Here is a 27,923-nt window from a genome sequence, read left to right on the forward strand (position 1 = left end):
AAAAAAAAGGTGTCCAATTTATACCACAGAAAATTAGAATTGTTGATAACTAATCAAAATGTTTAGACATTGATCAACTTAAAGAGGGAAAACATAGGAAAACATCTAAATAGAGGTAATAATTGTGGCATCTGTGTTTCCATATTTTTTCTCCCCCTGAATAAATGAACTAAAAATGAAGTTGAGATTTTCCAGCACTTTTTTGGTAATGAAAAAGAAAATGTAATAAAGTCACATTTAGTGAAAGAATCACTTTGTTTTATTAATTTTTTTCACATAGTCCCAATATTTACCCGTTTTGGGATCAAGGTATCCATAGTGAAGCAGGAAAATAAACATTTCTCAGGTAAATCATAAATTAAAAACTGTAAAATACAAAAGAAACAGAAGGTCGTCTTCTAGTACCTTGTATACCTGCAGCAGAGTATGTACAGTATATAAACCCTTAGAACAGTTTTTTCCTAATAAGGTTGAAACACTGATAGATTATCTGGAAGTTGAAGTCGTTTCCATCATCACTGTAAAACATGATCAATGCAAAGGCATATTCCAAAGTTATAACAGTACAAATATCAGAGGAACACTAGCAAATAGGAACACCTAGTACTGAGGTTATAATAATGTCCAACTGAGGTGATACTATGAGAGAAACCTGGATCTGAACCATGTTTAGATTTTTTTTGTTCTTTACACACCGCCACGTATTAAATACACATCAGTCCTGTGTCTCCTGCTGTCCCGGTCTGCCTCAGTACAGACCCACGTTGTCCCACTCCACCAGGTACTGCACCTTCCCGTCTGGAGTCACGCGTCTTGCCAGGATCCTCACGGCCTCCCCTCCACCTGCCCAGCTCCGGGCCACAGTCCCGTCACCCCCGCCCACGCCCACACCCATCCCCGCTCCGCTTCCCGCCCCACCACTGCCTCCTCCGCCGCCCGCGCCGCTCTGATACGGAGGAACGTCGCGCAGGATGAGGGGCTCCAGCTGCTTCTGACCCGGCTGGTGCTGGTGGTTGTGTTGCTGGCTGTGGTGGTGGTGCTGGTGGAGGTGATGGAGGTGGGGGTTCCCGTTGGAGCTGAAGGGGTACGGGTAGCATGGTGGAGGTAATCTGCAGGTGTCCTCCATGCTGCGAGAGCAAACAGAGGCAAAGATGTGAGAAATATGAAGCTTTTGACAGTTAAAGAGCTACAAATTCTCCCACTCGGGAATTATAACAATGAATTGCAATAAATGGTGACATTGTTGTTTTGAGACCATTTACAAGTTTCTAAACAAAAAATATATATATATATCAAAGATATGATTTCATGAATGATTTAAAAATGGTCCTGTGAACCAGAAAAGAGGTTAAAAAGTGAATTTAGAACCTGCTGTAGTGATGAAGACCCCTGGAGAGAGGAGTGTTCCCATTGTAGGTGGAGTGGTACAGCGCATACATTCGCTTGGGAGGGGGGCTGTAGACGAAACAGACACAACATGTACATCAGTAAACTGCAAAAAGAAACGGTGATTATATCCAAATGTGGGTAAAATTGTTAATTAAAAAGCTACCATAGATAAATAAAAGGGATTTAGGCTTTATTTTTATTGAGCTCTGTTAATGTTTCTGCTACATATCTGTTGTCATTTGAAAGCAATTTAGGCAAAACATATTTATAGTTTTGATTGATTGAAAAAATATGATATGACAAAAATTAGATGTTTATTTGAACCATGCAGTGAATTTTTCCAGTTGTTGGGGTATAAACGTTCAGGCAGATTCATCCATACCAAACCTTTCTTAGAAGGCAAATTTAAAAATCACCAGATTAAATGATTCATATAAAGCAGGATAAATAGCAATAGTAAAACAATATTTACATATTTAAAACAACACACTAATAAAAATCCACAATCAAATAACCCAGCATACTGACATTTAATCCAAAAGATCTTATATTAAAGTGACACAAGCTAAGAAATAAATACATCCTTACTTTATTAGTTTTAAAAACAAAAAATTAAATAATTTCAGTGTGTAATAATGTAATAAATAGCCCGATATAATAATTTTAATAAATGCTACTTACTATAAGATGAATATAGATAATGTTTTAAAATTTACACCCATGTCATTTTACGTCAGTAAATTGAACAAAACCTCCAGGGCAGAGGAAACCTTACCTTGCATCCATCTCCTCATCCAACTTCCTGGAGTTGTAAAGGTTGGCTCCTCCCACGTATCCATGGCAACATGGCAGAAGTTCCACTGGGTTGGCAGCGACCGGCGGTGGACAGGCCTGCGAACAGAGGGGTCAGTGTGAGAGGTGGCCCAAACACTCACACCTCTGGAACTGGAGCAGTTCGAATGCATATGTGAACGCAAAGTGGGCCAGAGAGCGCTCCAGAAACAGGAAGTGAACTCTAGCGCAGGGCATTCTGGGTAAATACAACCAAAGCAAACAAAAAAATGGCTCATGGTCTTTTACTAACGACAAAAGAGAAATCCTATAACAGCTACAATCTGATGCCACTCCATTTTTAGTCAAGTTTCGCGAAGAGGGAAGTTGCGTTCATGTCTTCTTCAGAGGTTTTTGGAGTTGTTTCCTTCAGTATTTTTCCAGTTGTTTCCACACAGTGCAGTGTGAAACAGAATCAATCAAACCAGGTCTTCTGGACTACCAGGTGTGAAAACACCCTTAAATATAAGAAACAATGAAGTTTGTAGTTGTGACATGACAAAATGTGAAAACACTCATGGATTATAATTACTTTTTTCAAGGTACACTACAGTAGAATAATTTTATCTTTAAGTCCATCGTATATCATCAAAGTTCTGTGGATAAAAATCCTGAATCATTTTTATATTTTGCAGAACTTGGAGCCAAAAGGGTTGACAGATCTGTTCCCTTTCCGTCCCATCATGTGGCAGAGTTACTGGTTAGAAAGGCAGCTCTCTGTCTCCCAACGACTCATAACAAGTACAAGCATCAGGATCATCATCAGATAGAGCCATCAGTCACAGGAAACATCATGCATGAGGTCGATTTCTCATCGCTGGACTGTGACATAGCACCACGCTGAGCCCATTATTATTCTGTAGCATGACTCTAATGACGGAGGACTATTACTCAGAGGCTCCAGCGAACGTCTGTGCCTTTAAACGCTGGTGCTCTGTCAGAGTTGCACTGTCAAGGTGCCAGCGCCACCTGGCCAAACTGTAATTGACTGCAAAGTGCGTTTGGAAGTGATCCCAGGCCATCAGCATTCCTACCCATCTCACTTTCCTCACTACAACCAAGAGCTGCTCCTCAAAGACGGGCGGAGATTAGCATCAGTCAGAGCAGAACAATGAGGCCTGGATATGCCAAAGGAAAAAAAGAAGAAGCGAGAAAAAAAATGAGAGCTCTGCAGAGCGTATTGTTCCAGGATTACAGTATGTGCACATACTCAGATCAGAGTGATGAGTAGGAGGAAAAAAGCACAAGGAGCATTCACGGTTAAGAATGCGGAGTATAAATAGCAACCACCACATGTGATGGTGCTTGTTTCAGAGCGATCCGCCGGGAATTGGCTTTGATGATAATGATAAATGCGACGCTGAACTGCAGGTGTTGATGAAATACAAGAGCAGGTTTTGGCAAGATTGGATTTGAATTATACATTTTACCGGAGCAACGCCACGTCTCTCACAGCTATTATTAATCTATCTGTGTACCCTCAAACATTAGCATCCTGCAGGAAAAAAAAGGAGAACCGCAACAGAGGCACTGAACTGAGGAGAGGAGTAAAAACTGATCTCCACGGTGAAATGAACCTTCGTGGTGTCGTCTGACTGACAGGTTATTTGAGTTGCAGAGAGCTGTTTATCTGACTGCAGCAAAGAGAGAAAAAAAGAAAAAGGAACAAAATATCAACGAGTTTGGTGTCCCACACCCCCCTGCATCCTCCCTTATCCTGAGACAGAGGCGCTGACCTGTGTCTCCATGATGCGACGCTTTGATTTACGTGACTCCGACCCCCCCCCTCTCCTCTGGCAGGGCAGTGACAACGGGCTGAGGACAAGAAAAACATAAATTAGTAAACAAGAAAAAACACCAGCAGAATTTCTTCATGTGTAATTTATTACAGTGGTGTAGGACAGAGTTTTAGGGCAGCGAATGATTATGAGAGGAACATATTAACAAAGTTTCACACATTTTTAGGAAAACGATGGGATTCTGACTGATTGTTTACGTTTAATTACACAATATGTGAGATTTCCAGAGTTTCATCTGAAAGAAGAAAAAAGAAACCTGCTGTTCTCAATCTGACCTTCTCCTGTGGGTGATGCTGATAGGCGGATCGGTGACGAGAGGCGACGAATCAGACGTCAGAGGAGGCGGAGCTCGGACCTGCAGCCCAAACAGACACTTCTTCTTCTTGATCTCCTTTCCAGAGACAAACCTGTGTGGCGCAGAGGAGCAGAAGTCACATTTCTGTTCTTTTCAGCATAATGAATTCACAATGCATTGCAACAGTAATCATGCTTCACTTTGTTTTTCACATTTTGTCATGCTGCAACCACAAATACAATGTTTTTTAATTGGTATTTTATGTAACGGAAAAACACAAAGTACAGCACAGTTGTGAAGTGATGGAGAAATGTAACTCTTTAACAAAAGGATAAACATAACATCTTCATAAGCAGCAAAAAAGCTGCATGAAGGCAAAATTAATCTGATTTGGGTGGCATTTGTTTGCTGTGTAGCCTAATAGATTCGTCCACCTGAGTTGCTGATCTTTGCAGCTCCTCCAGATTTACTATGAGCCTCACGGCTCTGGTTTGTACCAAACTGATAAAATTTAAGCGTTTCGAAGCAATAGGAGCTTAGGATAAATGCTTTTCTCACCGTTTTAAAATGACTCAACAGTTTTTGAGTCTCTATCAAATAAAATCCCAATAATTTTGGCTGGAACATGACAAAATGTGGGAATGCAGCTGAATATGGGGATGAACAGTTGCAAGGCACAGTGAAGCTTTCTAACACAATGTTCTTCAGCTCCTGATGAGAAGCAAGACGTGGGAACACTTCAAAGGTAGTGACTCTGTAATTAACATGCACATAATTAGAAGAGACTTCGCCTGGAGAAATATGCTGTTTTATTTGGCTACAAGGTTATTTTTAAACAACATTCAACAAAAATCTACTTGAAGCAGTTGCATTTCTTTAGTTCTAATAATTTAATAGAGGTTAGCAGCATTCTGTGCTGCTTACAAATCAAAATAATCTCTGTAAGTCTGTCAGATTCATTTCCCCGCCTCTTTATTCAAAGTCACACGTTTCGCCGCAGCCCGTCTCCTCATCACTCCGGTCATGTGCGGCTGGTGTTTATTCTTCTCCTTAAACGCAACGACTCACCTGTCCTTGTGAGAGTTGAGAGCGTTGAGGAGATTGTGACAGCGGTCCTGCCTCGGCGTGTCAGACAGCTGCAGGACGGAGACGAGTGAAAAGGAATCAAAGCCGTGTTCACGCAGCGGACAACGCACACAGACTGCATACGATAATTTTCTTTTACAGCCACTGACAGCTGTGATGCTGATATGAGAAATTAACTGGTGCAGCAACGTGGCAGGGAGGGAAAAAAAGCTGTTGTTCTGCGGTGACAGAACGAAGAAAACATTTCAAGAATGTCACTTGGAGTTGAAAGGAGAAATTTCAAAAATATGCAGAAAAAGCTCAGTTTGTATACAGCCTCAAATATTCACATAAAATCAATCTGTGGTTCTGCATGTTGGCCAGTGACACCAGTGTTGTGGTTTTAATCTTTGGAGTTATTATTGGTGACATTTCCACATCTATTTTAGATCCAGATCAAATAAATGTAAAACATTTTATTAGCTCTCGGTTCACCTTTTAACAAAACTCATTTTAAACCCACTTTAGCTGAATTAAGCAGAGGGAAAACAAGTTCATCTGAAATCACCTCAACAATCTAAAAGACAAGCTGGTGTGTTTGAAATCATTTTCTCCCTCTGGTAGCAATGTTCACCACCAAATTAAATCAAGAATCATCAAAACCTTCAAGTTAAGAGGTCGCAGTAAAAAGTGACCTTAAAGTGACCTAGAGCATCATGTTGCCACCAGAGCAGAGCTTATTTAAACTGGCAGCAAACTGGGACAGCACGAGTGTCATCTGGTCAAGAAAAATCATAAAAAACAGACTGAAATTTTACAAGAAATTCAAAAATTGGAAATTATATCATATGATGAATTTTCTTTCTGATCATGGAGTTGCTTCTAAAGCTAAGGATCAGAATTTCTCTGCAACAACAATCCAGAAACAATTCGACGATGATCTGTGGATTTTTCAGAAAAACTAAGCATAAAAAACAATAATAAAGTGGATGAAAAATCTGAACATTAGTATTTTTAAACCTACTGAGATCCGTTCTCATAAACTTCAGTACTCTAAATTTGATCTATTTCAATCTCAGTGAGTTTTTATCCAAATTTAATGAAAATTAAATGAAAAAAGTAAAAATATTTTGTGTTTGAGAGAATTCAGTCCAGTTAAATAAAATAAATAAACTTTAAGGAAAAGCCTCAAGAACTAAGGATCAAGTCAAAAAGATTGCAAAGGAAGGAACATATAAATAAATGAGACATTTCTGCAGCATTGTATGCTTATTGTTTACTTAAGATAATAATGAAGTAACTATAAGTCAAAGTATTCATCCATGAAGCGGTGAAAATAAATACAAAATAAATCATTTCACTTCAGCTTTTCATTTTTTGTCAAATAATAACCACAAACGTCAATTAATTTAAAAAGGATTTTATGTAACTGAGTGAAAAGTAGTGCATAATTGTGAAGTGGATTTTGGCACGTATTTATATTTAGCCCCCATTTTTCTGACACCCTCAAATAAAACCCGGAGCAATATTTGGTTTTAGAGATCATCTAGCTAGTAAGCTGCAGAGATGCACAGCTCAGGAGGGATGCGTGTGTTGGACACATCTCCGTGAACAAACCTTCTTCATCATGAAACATTGAGATAAAAGGTCAAAATGCTTTTATGTCCTTTTTCTTCCACTTCACCAGTTTGAATTATGCTCAGTTTTTTCTGTCAAATTGAAGTTTGCGGTGGTTAGATGACAAAATGTGGTGGAATATTCAGCTGAAAGCAACACATGAACAAATACTAGCTAAATAACATCAGGTGAACAATTTTAAGAGGAAACTCAAAGCAAAGACGCTCAGGGTCATTTCAGCTGACTTTCTATAAAAGAAGATCATCAAAGGACTAAATGCTTTAACTCTGCAGTGTTTCCCTGAGTTCCCTCAGAGGTCGACTATTACATTTTACTTTAATGCTGCTTAATAAGCTTTAAATCTCACTCGTAAAAGAAAGAAAAAAAGGGAAGCCTGTAAGTATTTCACATCATTTCATCATTGTGCTTAAACAGGGAAATATCAATACCGCGCCCAGGAGCAACGAGTCCCAGTTCTCGTTGGTGAAGGACAGGATTTCATGGTCGAAATCAAAGTATTTCCTCTTACAGCACAGCGAGAGGTGGTAGAGGACTAAATGAGCCAGGTCCACCCTGCAGTTAGAGAAAAATACTTTGTTAGTGTGGTTAAAAATATTCCCAACTTCATTTCTGATTCGTTATTGAAATTAAAAATCATTTCTAACCAGGTCATGGGCAGCCTCTGGACTGTCTCCGGTCCCTTTGCACAAACTGAACACTGGAACTGATAAAACCTGAAATAAACACGCAGAAAAAAAAAATCAGTCTCGTTTTCTTCTCTGGATAAAACTAAAATAGAGAGAGGTGTATCTTTCTAGATAATACCGCTCAGCTTTAAAATCTGACCCTGAAACTTACTTCCATGCTTTTATCTGCATGAAGGTCACGGTGAGAAACGAGGCGCCTGCACTGTGAGACGGCTGCACACGCTTACTATTCTAACTGTAAACTCGATCTTCGCTCCTCTTCCATCACCTGCTCTGCAGATGTTCCTCCCATCCTGTCAGTCTCGATTTAATCCCTTCTTTTCTGCTCCCACTCGCACAGTTTGGTGTCAGGATGGGCGTAAAAAGCCCCACAAAGACGGATAATTATAATGATAACTTCAGTGGATGGATGTGTTTTGCTACGTGGAGCAGATGCTCTGGAGTGTGTCGCTTTGAGCTGAAGACGAGTCGTTGTCCTCGTCGCACTGTGAACGTTAACATGCACGCTCACTAATCATTTAATCTGGAGGTAATTAAGGCCGTTTGTTGACAAGTGAAGCCGTCATGGCGACATACGTATTGATCAAATGTATTTTTCCCTCAGACCAGCATCTAATTCTATGATTAACGTGCTAATTAGGAACTTTAATTCATTGTTTGTTTCGGTAATAAAACTGATAAATAGTTCTTGTTTTTAGCCATTTAAAAAGTTTTGTTTTTCGTTATAGATACTAAACAAAGGTCTGCAGGTAAAATGACAGATTTTTTTTATGATTCAATCTTAACTGAAAATCAAATGAATATGTTGGAAGGAAAACAATAAAACACAACAAGCCCAAACTAATACATTGATTCAGATGCAGCAATCTTCTATTATAATGAGTCTGATTAACATGAAATAAAGTTCAAGAGTTCTAGCTACATTTTTCCAACTTCCAAATTTAGTGAGTAAATAATTCCTTAATATTGATTTTTTTTTAAATTACTTGTTCCAGTGGGACATTATTTCACTTATTCCTCCCATATTATAAATGAAATAATTCCATTAATAAATATCAAGGAATTATTTACATAAAACAAGCTTCTAGATCTTGTGGAAAAGTTATTTGTAAACTAGTTTTGCCTGGTTTCTAGTCTTCTAAGGTATTTGTATTAAAAACTGGACCATCCATTTTCTTACACCCTTGTCCTTCAGTCCCTCCAGCTAACGTTTCGGGCGAGAGGCGGGGTCACCCCGGACAGGTCGCCAGTCTGTCGCAGGGCAACACAGAGACACACAGGACACACAACCATGCACACACACACACACACCTAGGGACAATTTGGAAAGGCCAATTAGAAGCCAGAGTACCCAGAGAAAACCCACGCATGCACAGGGAGAACATGCAAACTCCATGCAGAAAGACCCGAGGCCGGGAATCGAACCCAGAACCTTCTTGCTGCAAGGCAACAGCTCTACCAACTGCGCCACTGTGCAGCCAACTGGACCAAAAATACTTTGTAATTCATTCAGCATCAGGTTGGATAAAGTTATGAATACATTAAAATACCAGGGAGTTTTCACCGACAACTTTCAGACCTCTGCTGGAAAGCTTTACGATGGGTCTGACTTACATCTATAACAAAATAAGAATAACTTAATGAGAAGAAGAATAAACAAATCAAAGACGTTCTCATTTTCATCTCACACTAAACTGCCTTCTTGAAAGAGATTACAATCTGCAAATTATTTAAAAATTACCAAACTTTAGGTACCCAATGCTATTTATTTCTGTTAGTTAAAGGGACTTTTCTCTGCACGCTTTTATATTGTGTGCTTATTTTAAAAAAATGTAATTGTCTAATTAATCCATCTACCATCAGTGAGTGTGTGTCTTTTAAATACCTTCACAGTTTCTAAGCCAAAACATTGAAACATACAGAAATAAATACAAAAAGTGTGTCATGATTGTGTGAGCTCCACCAAACAGCCCACCTGACAGATGCCTATTTTTCCTCATTAAGCTGTTCATGATTTATTTTAGCTGTATATATAATTCTTTTCCCTAAATGAGTGACGTACCTGTCTCCATACAGCAATGGCTTCAATAGACACTGAGTGCAGGCCTCGTGGAACCACTGACCACAGCTGCCACACTGCAGCATCTTCAGGTTCCACCTGCAGCCCGACAACAACAAAACCCGTCAACAAACGGACATGTCCAAAAGGAAAGAAGAGACCACTGCACCGGACCACAATCATGGTTACTCCACCAAATACTGATTTCTGAACTCTTCCTGAGTTAAAACATTAGTATTGTTGTTTCTAAATGAAGATTAATTTGTTTTCTTTGCATTATTTGAGCACTGAAAGCACTGCATCTTTTTCATTTATATAATAAATGCTCCATTTTGTCAGTTTGTCATGATGTCAGTAGTTCATAGAATAAAAGAACAATGTTCATTTTACTCAAACATTTTCCTATAAAGAGTGAAATCAGAGAACTGATCGTTTTGCAGTGGTCTCTTAATGTTTTCCACAGTTGTATCTACATAACCAGATTAATTCCTGAAGTTAGAGAGCGAACATACAGACAGCATCAGATGGCACTGCTGGTAGAAATGTCTGAAAAATTCATAAATTCATATTTAATTTCAGTAGATTGATCTCAGATTGTATCGGTCATAGTTGATAATGATCCGAATCAACACAGAAATGGTTCTTTACTCTTTCGTTTCGATTTCTTTATCTCCTCAGCTCCTCCTGAGTTCATCAGTTTGCTTTTGATGAATTCACCTGTAATCATCCGGTCCATTTGTGTCAAAAACACTTTTACCAGAAGAGCCAAAAACATGGAGGGTTTTGTAGTCAGAATTGGTGCCACTCACTCTCCAGGTCCGGCGCAGTAGCAGTAACACTGCTGCTGATTGGTCAGATGCTGAGGATCCCAGTCTAAGGACAACAGCTGGTAGGGGAGCCGGAGTTTCATGAACTGCATTAGTCGGGCGAAGCGTCCGCGTTTCAGAGCTCCGCCTCTCTGCAGAGACAGTTTCAGGACAGAGATGCTCGCTTTCACATCGCTCTCATATCAGTAAGCAGATCAGGCTCGATTAGAAGATGGATCTTTGTCTCATTTCATCGCAGGTCAGCTGTGAGAGATGGAGTCTGAGACCAGATCAGAGGATCTGGACAATGAGCTCCGCTCCACTGACTGATTAATAATGAACCCACTTCTCTCTCATGTCTACAGAAACGGAGCACATGTGATGGATTGATTTTTAATGTGCTCCTCTCAACTCCACTGAAGCATAAATATAAATATTGACTGCTCGCAAATTCTCTGACATATTGAAGTCAACACTGAGAAATTCAGTGAGATTCTTGCTCTAATAAACACATTTTGCGCCTCACACATTACCATGTGGATAGATATATTTGACTGGATTTCTTAGCTCTTTTATAAAAAAAAATGTGAGACGGGGAGATTAGCAGCCTGACCTTGGTGGCGACAGCAAAAACACATTGTCGACAAATCCAGGAGTCGCTGTCAGCTTCTGGCTCGATGGTCGGCGTGTGGCACTCCGGATGATAACCTGTAATGGGAGGAGGAGGCAGAGCGTTTAAATCGTCTTTGCAGGACAGAAAGCCTGGATGACGCTAATAACAGGCCTGCTCCATTTTCACTTCTTTACGAGTTCATTTCAGAAGCATGCAAACATCCAACTGTTGAATTTGCATATAAGAAGCAGAGTTTGCCAGCATTATTCCAGAAAACAGACGGTCAGCATCTTTGCTTGAGGACGACATGATGGTAGAATCTCCCTCCATGACCTGCTGCTGCTACATGGCGGCTCTTTAGATTTATTTCTGCTGCGTTTATCAAAAGGTTTTAGCATTTGTATTTTCTACCAGATATGGAAGGGGTTCTGCAGTTTGACATCAAGAGCTTTACAGAGAAACAATGCCAACAAACGACTGAACGTTTGTCAAGAAAGATTAGCTTTGTTGCTATAGTTAGCTTAGATTATTAGTGGGAGTTATTACATGCTCCGTTAATCACGGTTCAGTATTTGCAGATTTTCCTGTGGAATGCAACTCCAATTTATTTTTGGAAAATTCACAAGTTCACAGATTGTTTCTCAGAGCATATCTAAAATATTCAAAAGCACTGCTTGCCGACCCCGGATTAAGCAGAAGATAAAAAATGGATGTATTTATTTTGACAGATTAAATTAATATCTAGTTTTACACTTCAGCTGTAAAATGTTTAGTTTCTTCAAGCTGTTCATACATGATGCAGTCAAGGTTAATTGTCTGCCATTCAGTTGCTGCGTTTCCATTAACTATTTGAATTGCACAAATTGAAATTATGAAAATAAATTTGCTTAAAGGAAATACTGTAATTTTGAAAGAACTAAAATCTTCTTGTGCCAGGAAGAGGTGGTTTTTCGGCCGTATCGAAATATATGTATTTCGCAAAACTACAATGGACACATTGTTTTCAAATCACAAGGGGTCACATGGTCAACAGCCGGATGTTACTACTGGCAGAAACGACAAAGAACACAGTGACAGGAAGTAGTAGGAGGAGGAGGATGGTTTGTTTTGTTAATTTTGTCAGACACTGTGCAGCTGGCTCCACCAGAGCTCTCACAGCATCTGAAGTTTTTCACAAAAAGTTGTTTCATCTGAACCTGTTGAATCCACAGCTCCTCAGTAAAATCATCACCTATAATTTCACCAAGACGCTGCAGGTGCAGCAGATCCGAAGTAGGCGGGGTTTGCTGCTCCGATGCCAGAATAAGACGCTGACGTCTCCTCTGCTGGCTGATATATGATGAGTGCTAACGCCATGACTGAATTATGAATATATCTCATGTAGCTGTTTACATCTGTCGCTGTCATGATTTTTAATGACTTATCATTAAAAACAAGCTCATTTACATGTGATTTGTATATAATTTCTTATTTAATGGAACCACAACTGCAAAATTGTGTTTTTTGACAGTGGTAGAATGCAGACAAAGATTTTCACGTTTGTAATGGAAACGCTGCCAGTGAAATGCTCCTGAGATCCTCTGTTCCTAGCAGTGATACTTCCATATTTCTCTTTACAGATGAAACCATCTCCGTTTCTTTTGTTAAAAAAAATTATCATTCTTATTCTAACACCCAATAGTCACATTTATTTGATCTTCTATTCTCCGGTCTAGAGTGTGAATTCATTGTTAGATCAATATTGATGAAACGCTAAACTAGATTTAGCAGAAATCATCAGTCGGTTACATTCCTCCTCCCTGTGACTCGGCAGCTCATCCTTGTTCATCTTGAAATGTTCTGAATCTGGGATCTTAACTCAGTTTCTCTAAAGATCTGATCATTTTTGAGGTGATGTTTTTTTTTTTGCAGAATTGCATCCATAATAATAAACATTTGTTGCCAATAATTGCTTTGGTTTCTTTATCTTTAAAAGAATTACACTGGCAAATTAGTAGCTTTCTGAATTAGAATAAAGAGACAATAAAGACACCCTGAAAGATTTAAATCTATAAGTTCTGTGTCTCTTGATGTCTTATTTATTTTCCCTCCCCTGTGAGAGCAGACCCGACATCATTTATGATATGCGGCGTTCTGTGTTGTTATTTACCATCCTGTGTCAAACCTTCAAGGTCACTACCGGCTCTGACGGAGAAGCAGCGTTTGACAGAGCATGATGAGGCATGCCTCCTTACCGTGGTGACATTTAAGACAATTTATGAGGGGTTCTTTAAGAGGCGGGGCGTCACAAATACAGCAAACTTCTTCCACTCCGGCAGCGACTGAGGGAAACAGGAAAACAGAAGGGAGGGGACGATGTAAATGTGAGAGGAAGACAGAGACACGGAGAGAGAGAGAAAGCAGTCAACTGCATTAATTTATGTATATTGATTCACGTCCCTGCCACCTCATTGATTTCAGAGTCGCCTGCATCTTTGGTTTGACGCGCTGATGTTCAACCTGGTCCTAACAAGTGTCCAACCTCCCCTTTGACTCAACATGAGGTGGCAAAGGACAGTCCTCTCTCTGAAGGCTCATTAGTCTAATAACGTCATTAATTGACTCCAATAATCCAGAAACAAGAAGCTTCCACAACGGGCTTAATGCTAATGTGGGTAAATATACGTATGTACTTTTAGCATTTCAAGAAGACAGCTGAGAAATTAAGACACAATTTCAAAAAGCAGGAAAAATCTGAAAATGTTTCTTTAACTTTAAGTTGACTAAGTCAATTTATTCATTTATTCAAAATATGTATTCAAACTTTATAATTTTTTAAAATCATTAATATAGATTCCTAGATGTATCAATATTCTGCATAAAAACTCACATTTAGTCAGATTTCTTGTTTTAAAACCTTGTCTGCACATTAACAGGAAATTGCTAACTGGGTCAAACAATAAAGGTGCATTTCACAATATTGTGTTAGCCCTGATCCATTATATGTCCACTAGAGTCTGAGGTTCAGATTAAATGTGCTGACGTGTCTCAGCTGCTGTGGTCGCTGCCTCCGAGAGGCTAAAAGTAATAAACTCAGGCAGTGCACTGCAGCCATACAATACCTGTTAACTTTTCAATGTACAGAAGGAAAACTTGTTATTATTTGGACAAACAACATTCAAGCATGATTCAATCAGCTAAAGTACACAGCGGCCCTGCAGCAGCACCGCATCTCCAGAATCAGACCAAACAGGATTGTTTCAAAGCGCTTACAGTAAAAAACAAAAGAAAAATTCAACCAAACACGATGAAATATCTACATAACTGTCAGCGTTTAAAATGAATGAGACGAATGTTTCTGCGAGAGAGAAAAAGAGCTCCAATCAGGAGTATAAACTTTAACCAAAGTAAAATAATCATCCTTTCTACAAAATAATTAAAATTATAGCAATTTTAGTGAAAATGTGTGACTGCAGGAGGTGAAAGTGTTATTTTACTACACAAATTTCTCACTCTAAAAGATTAATAAATTCACTCAAAACCTAACAAGAACACACTGAGGAGTGGCATACATTTCTTAAAAACTAATTATATGCTAATGATATAAATTCCTGTGTCTTTGTTGCTGTTTTTCATGCACAGTGCACCTGAACACCTAAAACAAAACGCTGATGAGAGAGTTTATTATTAGTCTCACAGCTGGACGCAGAATCCATGGCTTATTAAAAATCGGTATTTTGGAGTTGAGGTGGGTGATTAAACTTTTATTTTTAGATTTTGCGGTACTGTGGTGAAAACAATAAATGTGAGAATAAGAGCTATTTATTACTTCTTTTTAAAATAACTTTATGAGTGTTGCTACATAACACAGCAATCAAAGTGCAAGCAAAATAAAAAATATTTGTGATTTGCTTAATTAGGTTTGTCTCAGTAAACTTCATCTAAACAAACCGTGGATGAGATATTCAAAATAACAATCCTGACAGGTTTTTTAACATCATCAATTGGAATGTATTGTGACAACAATGAGTTATAATAAACAGTATGATAAACTCCCACCCTAAAATTAGAGTGATTTTATTTATGTTTTAGAATCTAACTGATGTAACAACAGAGATTTTGCATTAGGCTCATAGTAAGCTCAAAATATTGATAGAAAAACAACGAGAATGCCCCTAAAATCAAAGGTTTACTTGCATCACCAATTCTAATATCCATCACCACAAATATAAAACATGGCAAGTTACAGGTATAAAGGCATTTATTCACATTTTCACAGCTTGTCTCTACTTAAACTAGTGAGGTTTACTTGTGAAGACGCTCCGTGAGAGAAATATTTTGTTGTCAGTTTTTATTGCGACATTAAATTTGGCTAAACTTTCGCTGCTTTAGCTCTGTTACGATTACCAAAGTATGACTTTTAGAATTGTAGTTACTACATTTCAATGTATTTCTCCAAATTCATAAGTTTAGTTACACTAAGAGTCTTTTGATGGGTTAATTCATAATATTTTAACTGGAGGCAAACTGGTGGACGTATTTAAAACACAGTGCTTCCTTTTGTGACTATGTGAAAATCTAAATAATGAAAATCTAAATAATTAGAGACGTTAGGAAGAGAATTGTGGATCTTCACAACTCACTTTCTAGAAAGATGCTGAAACAATTACAGAGAGAATAAACAGAATGAGAATGTTCAGCTATCATACTGTCTAGGAAAGAGATACTTTCTGCGTCGCAGAGATTAACGGGTTTTGGTGTCAAATGTTCAAATCAACCCCGGAACAAAAAACCAAAAGACCTTGTGAAGATGCTGACTGAAGCTGTTAAGAGAGAGTCATTATTCACAGCGAAACAAGTCCTGCACCGACAGAGAGGGAAGAGCAATTACTCAAAAAACAACATACCTGTCCTGTAGTCTGATGGAATAAAAACTGAGCTGTTAGCTTTTATGGATATTGTTACATTTGGAGCAAAACAGCGGCACACTTTAAGTCTTAAGCATGTGGGTGTAAGCATTATGCTGCGTTAGCGGTTTGCTGCAGGAGGGACTGGTGCTCTTCACAAAATCCATTAGGAAGATTTATGTGGAAATAGTGACGCAACATCTCAAGACACCAGCTGGGAAGTTAAACACAGAAAGGTTTTTCCAAATGAACAGCGACCAAACTTAATTATGAAGCGTCTTAAGGACACAAAGTTAGGATTTTGGAGTGGTCATCACAAAGCTCTTCTCAGAGAAAAATGTTTTTGGAGCTGAAAAAATTATGGGAACAATTTATAAACCTGACCCAGTTAAACCAGTTCAGTCAGGAGGAAAGGGCCAAAATTCCAGAAAAGATAACAGGATGACCCAATTCACACAGTTTAAAAAACAAGTCCGCTATATGTTACAGAAATGTTAGCCTGGATGTTGCCTTCGAAAGCAATTCTGCTGGATTCTCATCTCCCTTCTGTCTAAGCTTTCTCCCATTGACCTCGATTTCTCCTGGAGAATTTCAACAGGGCCAATCAGTGAACAGAAGGAGCTGGGAATGATGATTCCAATTTTCAGCGTTGCTTTAGTATTGTACTCCTCCTATACGCGGTTGTGGCTTGGCAATGGCAGCAGAGGAAGTCTGCTGGCAAAGATGTCGGGGTCGTTCATATCACACGCAATTTCCGACAAGCTTCATCGAGCTGGCGCTTTACATAAACCACAGCTGAATGTCCGCGCCTCCAGCAAGCAATCCTCTCTCAACTGTGTATGTGATAAATCAAAGCCGTCATCACATACATTTCAAGGCTAAGAAAATGTATGTGAACTGCTCAGTTTAAAAGAAGTTGAAAAATCTCTAGAAAGGTCCCTTTTATTGTTGTGATATTTAGCAAATAGAAAAGATTTTGGCAAGCCCAAATCAGAAACGCTTAGTCCACTTTAACCTGCTGTAAAAAATTGGCTTCAACAATGTCTTTGGGTGCCGCTAAGTCTACGCTACAGCGAGATTTTACTCAATGGAAAAGTTCTCCCTACACAGAAAGCTTTACTCCGCCATCAGAGGGAAGAGGAAGCAGTTACTCTTACACGAGTGAATGTCCTTTCTCAGAACCCAGAACTCTGAGTTGTCCTCGAATCTCACCAAGCAGCACTGCTTGACTCCGTCGACCTGAGGACGGGGGGGAAAGGAGGAGACAATTATGGGAGTCTTTCAACACACGACCACTTGAAAAGTATCTTCCCAAAACACTTACTCTCTTCACATTGCCAAGGTACAGTAGTCCATCACTCCAACGAGCCAACACATCATCTCCCTCACTGACTCCCCCCATCCTGAGGAGAGACACAGAGAGGAGAGAGCAGGGCTTGTGTGAAAATGGAAATCCGATTTATCCGTTGAATACTTTGCTGCTGTTGCTGACATACAGGGTTTACGTCCCCCGGCCTCTCAGACAGCCGGCTTTCAGTCCAAAGGGGTTAAAATTTCACCCAAACACACACACTCACACGCACACTCCTCTTCTTCAGACCTGAGCATAGCGACAGCCTGTATCCACCAGAGTGAAAGATGAGAGTGAGTATACACAACCAGAGAGCAAGACAAATGATTACTGCACACATCAAACACACACGCACACACACACACACATAGGGGGGAAAAGCACTGCATGATGACTGCTGCAACACAGTTTAACTGGATGCAGCTACTTGAAGCATCTGCCTTGCACTTTGTCCGCCGTCTTCCTCGCCTCCTTTCTCAACAGCTTAAAAACTTGAATAGATGCATGAAGCGACTCCTCGGGCGTTTTGTCTTTTGCACGCTGAGCATTTGTTCCAGTGCATGCACACATGTCAGTGCAGACGCAGCATGCAGAGCGGCGTTATCAGATGGAGGATTGAACAGTGGGGGCTGGCCGGCTGAAGGGTACCTGTCAAGTCGAACTCCTTTCCGTCGGGGTCACTGGGATTCCTGGACAGGCTGGACATGAAATGCCCTCATCAGCTGTGGATGTCCAATTACTGCCAGCTCCGATGCGCAGCGTGCTGGTTTGCAAAAAGTGGCTGGTGTGCATGTATGTCTCTGTCTGTGCCAGGCGCCTCGCTCTGAGTGTGTGTGTGTGTGTGTGTGAGTGTGTGTGTCAGTCAAACCGTCAGCAAGGAGGAGGAGGTGGAGGAGGAGGCGACTGTGACTGTCCGTCCGTCTCTCTCAGACTAGTTTGTCCGTCCTTTCTCCGCGGTGCCGTTTCATCATGTCCCCGTCGCTGTTGCTCCCTCACCCCCCACACTCACACCTCACCCCTCTCCCCGCCGCCGAAGCTTATTAAGGCGGATTTTGTCTGAGCTGCACCGGAATCAAGCCGCCAGAGACGCCATCATCCCTCTGCCTCTCGCCCTCCGCCGACTTGTTGTGACGCAGACATAAAACACAGAGCTATCGTGGGAGTGGGTTGGTGGGGGCATCCTGAGGTGTGGGAAGTGTGCTCGTATAAAGGGGTTTGGGGGGTCCTCGCTGTCTGAGAGGGTGACCCTAAAATGATTGTGACACGCTTGTGATGTGTGAGGGCAGGAAGTGAAGGATGCAGGGCTGCAGCGCGCGCGGTGGCAGGGGCCAATTAAGCGGCCAATTAGTGACTTTAGCCGCCTCATTAATTGGTCTCCGACAAGAAGTAAGATCCAAGTTTAGGAGAGGAGAGAGGGAAAGTTTTCAAACGGAAAAAAACTGAGGCCAGCGCTTCAAAGGGTTCGGATCTGAAGCCTCTGTCAAAATTAACTTAATGCTTCTTTAATAAAGTGCCTTTCTGAAGGAGTCTGTAACATAACGCATGCTTTCATCTTCCTGAAAAGACAAAAATGGCATCTGTTTAAAAAAAACATGAGAAATACTGAGATTTTGGTGTAACCTTACTGACAATGGAGGAAAAATAAAAATATTTCCTGCACGTCCATCTGAAATTTTTTGGGGGGGGTTGGTTGAAAATAACACACAGTACCTTATAATATCTAAAATAAAAGGATAAATTGTTGAAATCAAATTCTATTTTCCAATTTAACAGACTGTACATGTTAAAATAAAAACGCTTACAGTACAGATCGTGTCGGCACATTGGCTTACTCTCAGTTGAATTTTTTCCCCAGAACCATCTCACGACTTGTTGTTCATTTCTTACACGTTAAAAATACCAGTCAGTCAGACATGTGGTAACGCCGCTGTATACGGTTCAAAATGGCCCCTGGCACATTGAAAATAAAAGGTGGAAGTTTAGTTTTCCATGTGCGACCACTGGAGGGCGCGCAACTACCAAAAACTCTGCCTGGATGACTGGTGACGTCCAACGAAGAATGCTGTAATTTCATAAAACTCTTCATTTTGTCATTTGAAAAAATTCACTTAAATAAGATTAATGATGGGAAGATGCTGGTCCAAAAATATTAAACTAGTTTATGTGAATAAAAGAGCGAAATATCAGGCCCTTAAACAGTGCAGCCATGTTGTTTTCACATACTATATGCAACATGCAGTAAGAGCATCACCTGCAATTAATCTGAATTCACATGGTTATCACTAGATCAAGGGTCACAGATTGTGCAGATTAGAATAAACAGGAAGAAAGCTAAAGGTCAGTAAAGCAGAGAACTGAAGGAAGTTCTTAAGATTTTGTTGAAATTTCCAAATTTGCACTTAAAACACCCAGACTAAAGTAAAGATTTGTGTTTATACGGGGTGATGGATAATTGTTCTCAAGAGGCACTCATCAGGTCTGTGTGTTTTTAGAGAGAATAAATGAAAAAAAGTCACACTTTATAAGTTAAAAACTGGAATTATTGTATTTTTGACATATTACAAACAAACATACAACATCTTTAATGCTTTGTTGTGTTTCCTTTTGCATAAATTACCATATCAATGCAGAGTGGCATGGAGGCAACCACCCATGTTCTGATGTTTTCAGAAATCCCAGGCTGCCTCAAAAGCAGCCTACAGATTTCTCAACAGACAATACTCAATAGATTAACTGTAGGTTCTAGATCAGGTCAGTTTATTGGCCAGTTAAGCACAATGAAAACTAAGTGATTAAAGCGGGTGCTGTTTCTTTTAGCAGTGTGAACAGCTGCCAAGTTGTGATGGTAAATGAAATCAGCATCTCCATAAAGCTTGTCAGCAGAGGGAAGCACAAAGTGCTGTAACATCTTCTATTAGTTGACTCTACACTTGGCAAAGCACAATGACATGGCTCCACAAATCATAATGAAAAAATGCCAACAAGGAGATATAGGGAGTGTAAGAATTATTATGTGTTATCACTCTTACATTAGTAGTTTTACATTACTAGTTTGTTTTTCATTTAAAGGTTTTAGCTTTCTACTGTGTGTGTGAACCGATGTTATGTTGAAACTTGTGTCTTCCCACACTTGCAGGTTAAGAAAAATACCTATCAGGGCGTACACAGGGTAACAGGAGGAACCAGCAAGGAGTGACTGAGAATGAGGTGCTTAAGTACTTAGGGAAGTGAATGCTGAACATAAGACCTGGGCCGATGAGCTAACAGGTTGCAGGTGTGAGAAGAGAGCAAAAAGCAGACTGTAAAGAGAGAGAGAGAGGAAGAGGAAGTGACACAGGGGGTGAGAGAGAGCACACTGGGGACCAGGAAATTAACAAAATAGAAGCATAATAATAAAAAAATAGATTAAATAAGAAAAGGACCAGACACAAGAAATGAACATATCTAGACTCATGAAGAAGGAACTGAGGTAAAAATATAAACAAGGCAGAACAAGCAGAAAGAACTAAGGAACACAAATAATGAATCCAAAACAAACTCAAACAACCCAAGATCCTGGCATGTTCTTCATACTTCCTCTAGACTGAAAGATCTGGATGTCGTCTGTAAAGAAGGTTTTGGACCACTGAGCAACAGTTCAGTTTTTCTTCTTCTGCAGGAAGAAAAACGCTTGTGGTTAAGGAGTAACTTAGAAAAGTGTCAGTGGTGACTCATGTCTGGGATGCATATGGTTGAGATGCCTACTGATTTCAGCTGCAGTTCACTTCGACATTTCTCAGAAATGTCCTCGTTTTATGTTTTCAAGAACATTTCTGAAATTAATCTCAACCCTTCTGAGTGTTTTCTAGCAAATTATCTAAGTTTCTAACTCATAAAATTTTGACGTTATTTTTCTAGAACATTTCGGATAAATATAAAATAAATGTTTTTTTTATGGAAATTCATAAAAAAAATTTTAACTACAATGGTCTTATTCACCGTCGTAGATTTTTATCATTCATAATGAAATAAAAATAAAAATATTTTTTTATTTAAATATATTCTAATTCACGGAGATGGATACGCGTATATATTGCAGGTTAATTGCAAACTGTCCACGTGAGGCTCAATGAGGACAGAGATAACATGCATCACACAGTCATGTTTACAGGTTTGACTCATTTTTAAGGTTTCAAGGTAATTAATAAACCTCTAAATGTTTGAAATACTTTTTTATTGCGTCTACATTTTGATTTAAATATATAATAACAACCAGACCATAACATTTAAATTCATCTGATAAAAGATGTTGTGGTAGCACACAGAGCGTGTTTACAGTGTACGTGGCGTGCGCGCCGGTCGGCGGTGCGTAAAGCGCGTCCGCGTCGCGTCTCTCAGCTGCTCCAACTCGCGGGGGGTGCGGCTCTCACTCAAACATCATTATCACCTGCGTGAAGCTGACACCCCACCCACGTCAAAAAATCCAGCAAATAGTCTGAATGGTTAGTGCTCTGTTTGTGCAGGTTTGTGCCGTTAAAATTTTCGTTTGTGCAGTTTTGGTTTCTGAGATATTAAACATTATTTTTTAGGTCATCTAGAGTTCACCATCCCCCCATATCGCTCCAAAACAAACCAAAGTGGGCTAGTTCGTTAGTGCTCCGTTTGTGCAGGTTTGTGCAGTTAAAATTTTCGTTTGTGCAGTTTTGGTTTCTGAGATATTAAAAGTTATAATTTTGGCCGATGACGTCACCATCCCCCCATATCGCTCCAAAACAAACCAAAGTGGGCTAGTTCGTTAGTGCTCTGTTTGTGCAGGTTTGTGCAGTTAAAATTTTCGTTTGTGCAGTTTTGGTTTCTGAGATATTAAAAGTTATAATTTTGGCCGATGACGTCATCATCCCCCCATATGCTCCAAAACAAACCAAAGTGGGCTAGTTCGTTAGTGCTACGTTTGTGCAGGTTTGTGCCGTTAAAATTTTCGTTTGTGCAGTTTTGGTTTCTGAGATATTAAACATTATTTTTTAGGTCATCTAGAGTTCACCATCCCCCCATATGCTCCAAAACAAACCAAAGTGGGCTAATTCGTTAGTGCTCCGTTTGTGCAGGTTTGTGCAGTTAAAATTTTCGTTTGTGCAGCTTTTGTCTTTAAGATATTAAAAGTTATAATTTTGGCAGATGACGTCACCATCCCCCCATATGCTCCAAAACAAACCAAAGTGGGCTAGTTCGTTAGTGCTACGTTTGTGCAGGTTTGTGCAGTTAAAATTTTCGTTTGTGCAGCTTTTGTCTTTAAGATATTAAAAGTTATAATTTTGGCCGATGACGTCACCATCCCCCCATATGCTCCAAAACAAACCAAAGTGGGCTAGTTCGTTAGTGCTACGTTTGTGCAGGTTTGTGCCGTTAAAATTTTCGTTTGTGCAGCTTTCGTCTTTGAGATATTAAAAGTTATAATTTTGGCCGATGACGTCATCCGCTCCCATTTTGCTCCAAACAAGAAATTTTTTGCTTTACCGCTATTATGTCGCCACCACCAACTGGTATGTAAGATGGACCACAATGTCACCCAAGGATTATATTATACAAATGACTAGATTTGATTTTACTTTATTTGGCGTTTTCAGTTTAAGATTCACCTGATTACGTCTGAATGTGATGGCTGGGTATAATTATCCCCTAATTATACCCAATTAGGGACAATTAATTTCACCTGCTGTAGGCTGTACTTTCTGTTTTAGGTCTTCGTCTTCCAGCACATTCCTGTCACGTAAGTCTTGTTTTCGGTGTCGTTTTATGCAGTTGATGTTGCTATGTTTGGTAGAAAAGGTATTATAAATCGTGTATACAGTTAGTTAGAGTAAGACAATATTTCTGGTAATTGTCTTTTTGTTTTTTTATGAAGTTGCATGTGCCTCATGGTTTGCTATTGACACACCCAAATATCTTTAGTGTGAGGCAAAGGGTTTCTATCCTAATTGAGAAGTAATGAACCATGAAAGTGACTGTTTTGAAAATGCAATTTAATTATACAGTCAAATAAGAAATTGTGTTGATTTGAACAATGAACTTTAACAATTTAAACAACAACAAACAGTGCCTTGATAATCTGAAATTTCTCCTGTCTTGAGTAGAAAACTCCTTTCATTTGAGATTTAGGCAGAGCTCAAAACTGTTGAAAGTCAAAATATGGAACATTTGTCATATGGAAGCCCATTTCCGCCATTAAAGAAAAATAAGACCAACTTGAAGTCATAATTTCGACTTTTAAAGTCACAGTTATGACTGTCATAATTTGAAATTCAAAGTCATAATTTCTACTGTGAAAGTCATAATTTGAATCTCATAATTCTGACTTTTAAAGTCAAAATTATGACTTCCTGTTGGTCTTTTATTTTTTTCTTTCATGGTGGAAATGGGCTTCCATAATAACTTGCAAAAGGAAAAAAATAAATTCTGGTCAGGGGTATGTAAACATGGCATGAAACCTTTTGCCTTTGGTCTGGTCTTCAAACTTTCTCGCCCTTTGTTTTCCCCCTCACAGATCTGCTGTGTATAACACTGCATGTGGCAGTATTTTCTTCTTTCAGACACTGTCTTCACAACATTTGCCAGGTCATCAAAAGCTCCCACACAGATGGAGCTCTCCGGCAGTATGCAGTGTAATGTCCCAGGCCATCTTTGGTCAAGCTTCCCCTGAAAGCGACGACTGCTCTCAAAGTAAATGTTTTTCCTTGCAGAACCATAGTGGAGGGAAATTCACTCAAAGCAAATTCAGTTGAATTTGGAAGGTCTGTGTCAATCCATGCTATTTCTCCGATACTGTAGTTGTGAGTAACGGTTCCTGCACAGAGAGCATTTCCTGAAGTGCTGGCTCCTGTTTTTAATTCTGCTGGACATTCTGATTTATTCTGCAGTGGTCTGAGGCAGGGAGACTGTGGAAGGAAGAGTCCTTTTTCTATGGAAGTGTGAAGCTGAGCCATACCAGAATTCTTCAGGACAGAAATGTCTGGTGAAACAAATGGTACTTCCCTGGTCATTCCTTTGTTTAGGTGGCAGTATTGTGAAGAGCAGTGTTTTGAGAGGTAAACACTTGACACATTTCTCATTGTCTTCCCAATAACAGTGGCAATATTGCACTGGGCATCGATTTGGTGAGTGCCAGACCTCAACTGTGTTTTTGCAAACATTGAACTAAGCAGATCTGCCCTCTGCAAGTATGTCCTTGGGGTCACACCATCTGTAGTTATGGATTTCACCAGCTGCAGGAGAGAGTTGTCACTGTTATTCATGACAACATTTTGAAATGCAGAGCTGTCACAGAAAGTACAGCATAAGCACTGACAAAAGGCATCGAAGGCGCAGGTGTTTAACACAGAGATAGACAGTTTACCAACTTTAACAGGCTGATGCATGTTTCCATTTTTTAATAGTCCCACTTTCACTCTTTTGGCCCCAGATGATGAATCTGCATGGATCCATTCAGTGCAGGGACTCAGGTATGAAGTCCTATTCCTCTTTTTGGGTGGAAGAATTTGTCCTCTCCAGTTTTCAACAACGTTTTCATCTGCTGTGGAAAGGTTTCTGGCGGGATCAGATTCCATTAAATCGCTAGAATCCATTTTTGTTTTTTCTTCAGCATTGTGTGTAATTACTGACGCAGGATTAGCTTCTGCGACGTCTGCTGATGTAACTTGTTCCTCCTCTCTTTTTGCTTTGGCAGAGCAAATCCGCATATTTCCTTCGATGAAGGAAAGGTGCCGAGAAATGAAGCAATCCACTCGAATAGGCAAGTTCTCATGTTTGAACAGGCCATGTTTTACATTTTTGAATTCGGCTTCAACATTGGCTGAGCTTGCTGTGAGACTGGTGCTTTTGAAGAGTGGAACCATTATTCCTGTCCACAGTGGTAAGTAACTTGCAAGTCTTATAATGTGTGGCACAATCTCAGGGAGGAAATGAATGTTATCCCTATCCCCATTGGCTGCAGCATGTGTCCTGCTCTCCTCACAAATGTTTGACACCCAGTCTCGTAGGTCAGTCTGGATGTCATTACATGGATCCACTTGATGAACTTCCTTTGTGTCTTCATCTGGAATGATGATGGAGTCTTCTGCAATCTGGGTTTTCAGGTATTTTTTGCACCTCTCTGATTCAAGAGGGGTTCCAGAACTGTCATCACCTTCTGCCTCACTGAGAGCCACAACAGTGATGGCATGTATTAGCTGCTTTGCATGGTCCAAGCTTTGTGCCTGAAGAAGCTTTGCTATTCCCCTGACAAAGAAGTCTTTGACACGGTGTGACTTGTTTTTCAGGCAGTCCCACTGGCAGACCATCTTTATGCAGTGGGCAACATCAACCCTGATATAACAGGGAGGAAGTTTTGCAGACTGGTTCCCAAGTAGCACATGGAAGCATTCATCAATGTATGATTTCAGGTTAGGACAAGGAGTGAAGGCCTTCACCAGAGCACCAAGAATAGCCAGGGAAAAGTCACTCACAGCTTCTTTTGGTACAGCTGCACCTGCACGAAGCCATTCTGTCAGCCATGTTGCAATAGCATTAATGTCATGCCTTTCTGATAGCATTTGTACGACTGGAACTGAACAGTTGTCTCCCTTCAGAACACCTTGGTATAAGAAGATGTGGCCAGATGTACCATTTGGTCTTGCCAGTTTTCTGACAACTGAACCAGTTGCATCAAAGCAAACTACTGAGGGACATTTTTTGGTCAGTGCCTTATAAACATGTATCTGAGTTTGACTCCAATAGTGACAAAAGAATTTATCCAGACCAATATCTCTTATACTGCCACTGTTGGGTGTGCTATACTTTAATAACTGCAAAGATAGAACAGGGTCTTTGTCACCTAACTCCAAATCTTTTCTCTCCTGCTTGGCTTTTCGTAAGGTTGCCAGGTTTGGAAGGTGACTTGGCTCGGGATCTCCAATATCCATCAACTCTGATGCCTTTGCTGACCTCCATACAGATGGTTCCATCCTGCCCTCACACAACTCTTCTGAAATCTGTGCACGAAGGGTTCCTGACATGAATCTTTTGGACTGGCCAGTGTGCAGGGAGATGTCGGCGCCTTCAATGGAACACTGGAGCACCATTGGGCTGTTGACCGTTGGCTCTCTGTCACATGTCATTTTAACACAACTTTGACACTCTTTACAGAAACCTGTGATGTCAATGTACTTACTAGTGACAGTTGGATAAACTTTTGCTCTTTGGAATACAAATGTACAAGTGCTTTTCAACTTTTCCAAACCAGATCATTAATTATATGACTCCATGTGCCAGGTTTTAAAATTGTGTAATTCCTTTTACCAGATGATGAAAACTTGTCATTATATTCAACTTTTTGTGGTATAAATGTAATCCATTCTTCAAATGGAACGTTGAGCTGAAAATCTGAACATTGACCAGGAGAAGCAGTGTCTGAGTCAAACTCTGTGTCCACAGGGCTTTCAGGATCACTTCCTTGATTAACATCCAAGCATGACCAGATGTTGTGTCTGTTCAGCTTTACAAATGTGTACAGACTTTTTGCAGACATTTTATTTCCCAACTGCTGACTTATCTCTGTCCAGACAGCGGCAGCTGGAGTGGCTATATGGCCGTTTTCTAGAATGGCCTCTTTTGAGTTGCAGAGAACTGCGAAAAGAGACTCTCTGTCTACTCCTGGTTGTCGAGGCATCTAGTTAAAAAATAAAAAGGCTTTGATTAGCATTGCTTAAAATAATTATTGCCTACATGATTTCAAAGAAGCCACAAATTGTATTCTAGCAGTCTCTGCACACTTAAAATAGTCTTGAATTTAAAAAAATATATATAATTCAATAATGCATCGTTACTTGAAAATGTAAGTACCTGTTAAATTTTTATTTTCCTTTGGAATACATTTTTTAATTGAATTCAGAAGATGTGCCCTTTGTGCATATGCTTAAGTGTTAATGATTCAATATAAATGTAAAGGCTGCAAGATGATGCCTCGCTATGTTTCAGAAGGTTTGAAATATCCACTTAATACAAGTCGTGAATTTAAATAAATGCATATATAAACTAGCCCTGCATACATCCTCTCTGCTTTTATGGGGATTGATTGCATTGAGTCAATATTTTATGTGAAACCTGAGCATTAATTTACTTACCTTGTTCAAAATCAAAATCGGGGTTGAAAAAATTCCAAAAATGACTTATTCAAAACAATTTGAGACCGCTAGAATATTAACGAGAGGTTGAAATTACACTTGCTCTGCCGCCAAAACAAGATCGGGGGTGGTGGGGGAGGGGGCTCACTACATTGTGGGTGGAGCCAATCCCAGTTGTGTGAGAACTATGTCAAAGTTCGCAAAACATGTGGAGCTTTTCAAAATCCTTGAAGCCCATACACATTTAATGTAAGAAATTGGATGAAATGAAAGTCGTTGCATTGAAAATATATTTACTAAATATTAAGTACATTACTTGGATGAACTTTGAAATAATGACACATTTCCGTTTTACTCGGCAAAAACTTTGCT

At 39.7% G+C, this 27,923-nt stretch overlaps 1 protein-coding gene and 1 long non-coding RNA gene across 8 annotated transcripts; one reads left to right on the top strand and one right to left on the bottom strand.

The window, feature by feature from the left end:
* Positions 1 to 231: 231 nt before the first annotated feature.
* On the bottom strand, positions 232 to 19,243 carry phf1 (PHD finger protein 1). Of its 2 annotated transcripts, none has more exons than XM_008430776.3 (15): positions 18,067 to 19,243; positions 17,392 to 17,470; positions 17,225 to 17,306; positions 13,416 to 13,502; positions 11,182 to 11,276; positions 10,572 to 10,720; positions 9,766 to 9,861; positions 7,662 to 7,730; positions 7,446 to 7,569; positions 5,383 to 5,450; positions 4,295 to 4,426; positions 3,957 to 4,035; positions 2,165 to 2,280; positions 1,369 to 1,455; positions 232 to 1,127 (listed from the first exon to the last, which is right to left on the bottom strand). In XM_008430776.3, exons 2-15 carry the CDS (start codon positions 17,467 to 17,469, stop codon positions 749 to 751), a joined length of 1,641 nt encoding a protein of 546 aa, XP_008428998.1. In that variant the 5' UTR covers position 17,470; positions 18,067 to 19,243; the 3' UTR covers positions 232 to 748. The 2 variants fall into 2 exon arrangements, with proteins under 2 accessions (XP_008428998.1, XP_081473022.1); XM_081616896.1 differs by lacking the exon at positions 18,067 to 19,243 and adding an exon at positions 17,564 to 17,706.
* A 4,782-nt stretch (positions 19,244 to 24,025) lies between these two features.
* Positions 24,026 to 26,562, top strand: LOC145547730 (uncharacterized). Of its 6 annotated transcripts, XR_014084031.1 has the most exons (5): positions 24,026 to 24,548; positions 24,854 to 24,893; positions 25,118 to 25,906; positions 26,019 to 26,124; positions 26,305 to 26,562. It is a non-coding gene; the product is annotated as an uncharacterized LOC145547730 (long non-coding RNA). The 6 variants fall into 6 exon arrangements; XR_014084028.1 differs by having other exon boundaries at positions 25,118 to 26,124; XR_014084030.1 differs by having other exon boundaries at positions 26,019 to 26,562.
* The last annotated feature ends 1,361 nt before the right edge of the window (positions 26,563 to 27,923 follow it).

This window comes from Poecilia reticulata, chromosome 16 (assembly GCF_904066995.2).
Source record: "Poecilia reticulata chromosome 16, P_reticulata-male-v2, whole genome shotgun sequence".
NCBI classification, from domain to species: domain Eukaryota; kingdom Metazoa; phylum Chordata; class Actinopteri; order Cyprinodontiformes; family Poeciliidae; genus Poecilia; species Poecilia reticulata.

Excerpts from the sequence above, each read along its gene's own strand:
- phf1 (XM_008430776.3), bottom strand. The coding sequence starts at position 17,469 with ATGGGGGGAGTCAGTGAGGGAGATGATGTGTTGGCTCGTTGGAGTGAT. Across the intron at positions 4,427-5,382 it reads CTCAACTCTCACAAGGACAG|GTTTGTCTCTGGAAAGGAGA; the intron begins GTGAGTCGTTGC and ends TGCGCCACACAG. Across the intron at positions 1,456-2,164 it reads GATGAGGAGATGGATGCAAG|CCCCCCTCCCAAGCGAATGT; the intron begins GTAAGGTTTCCT and ends TTTCGTCTACAG.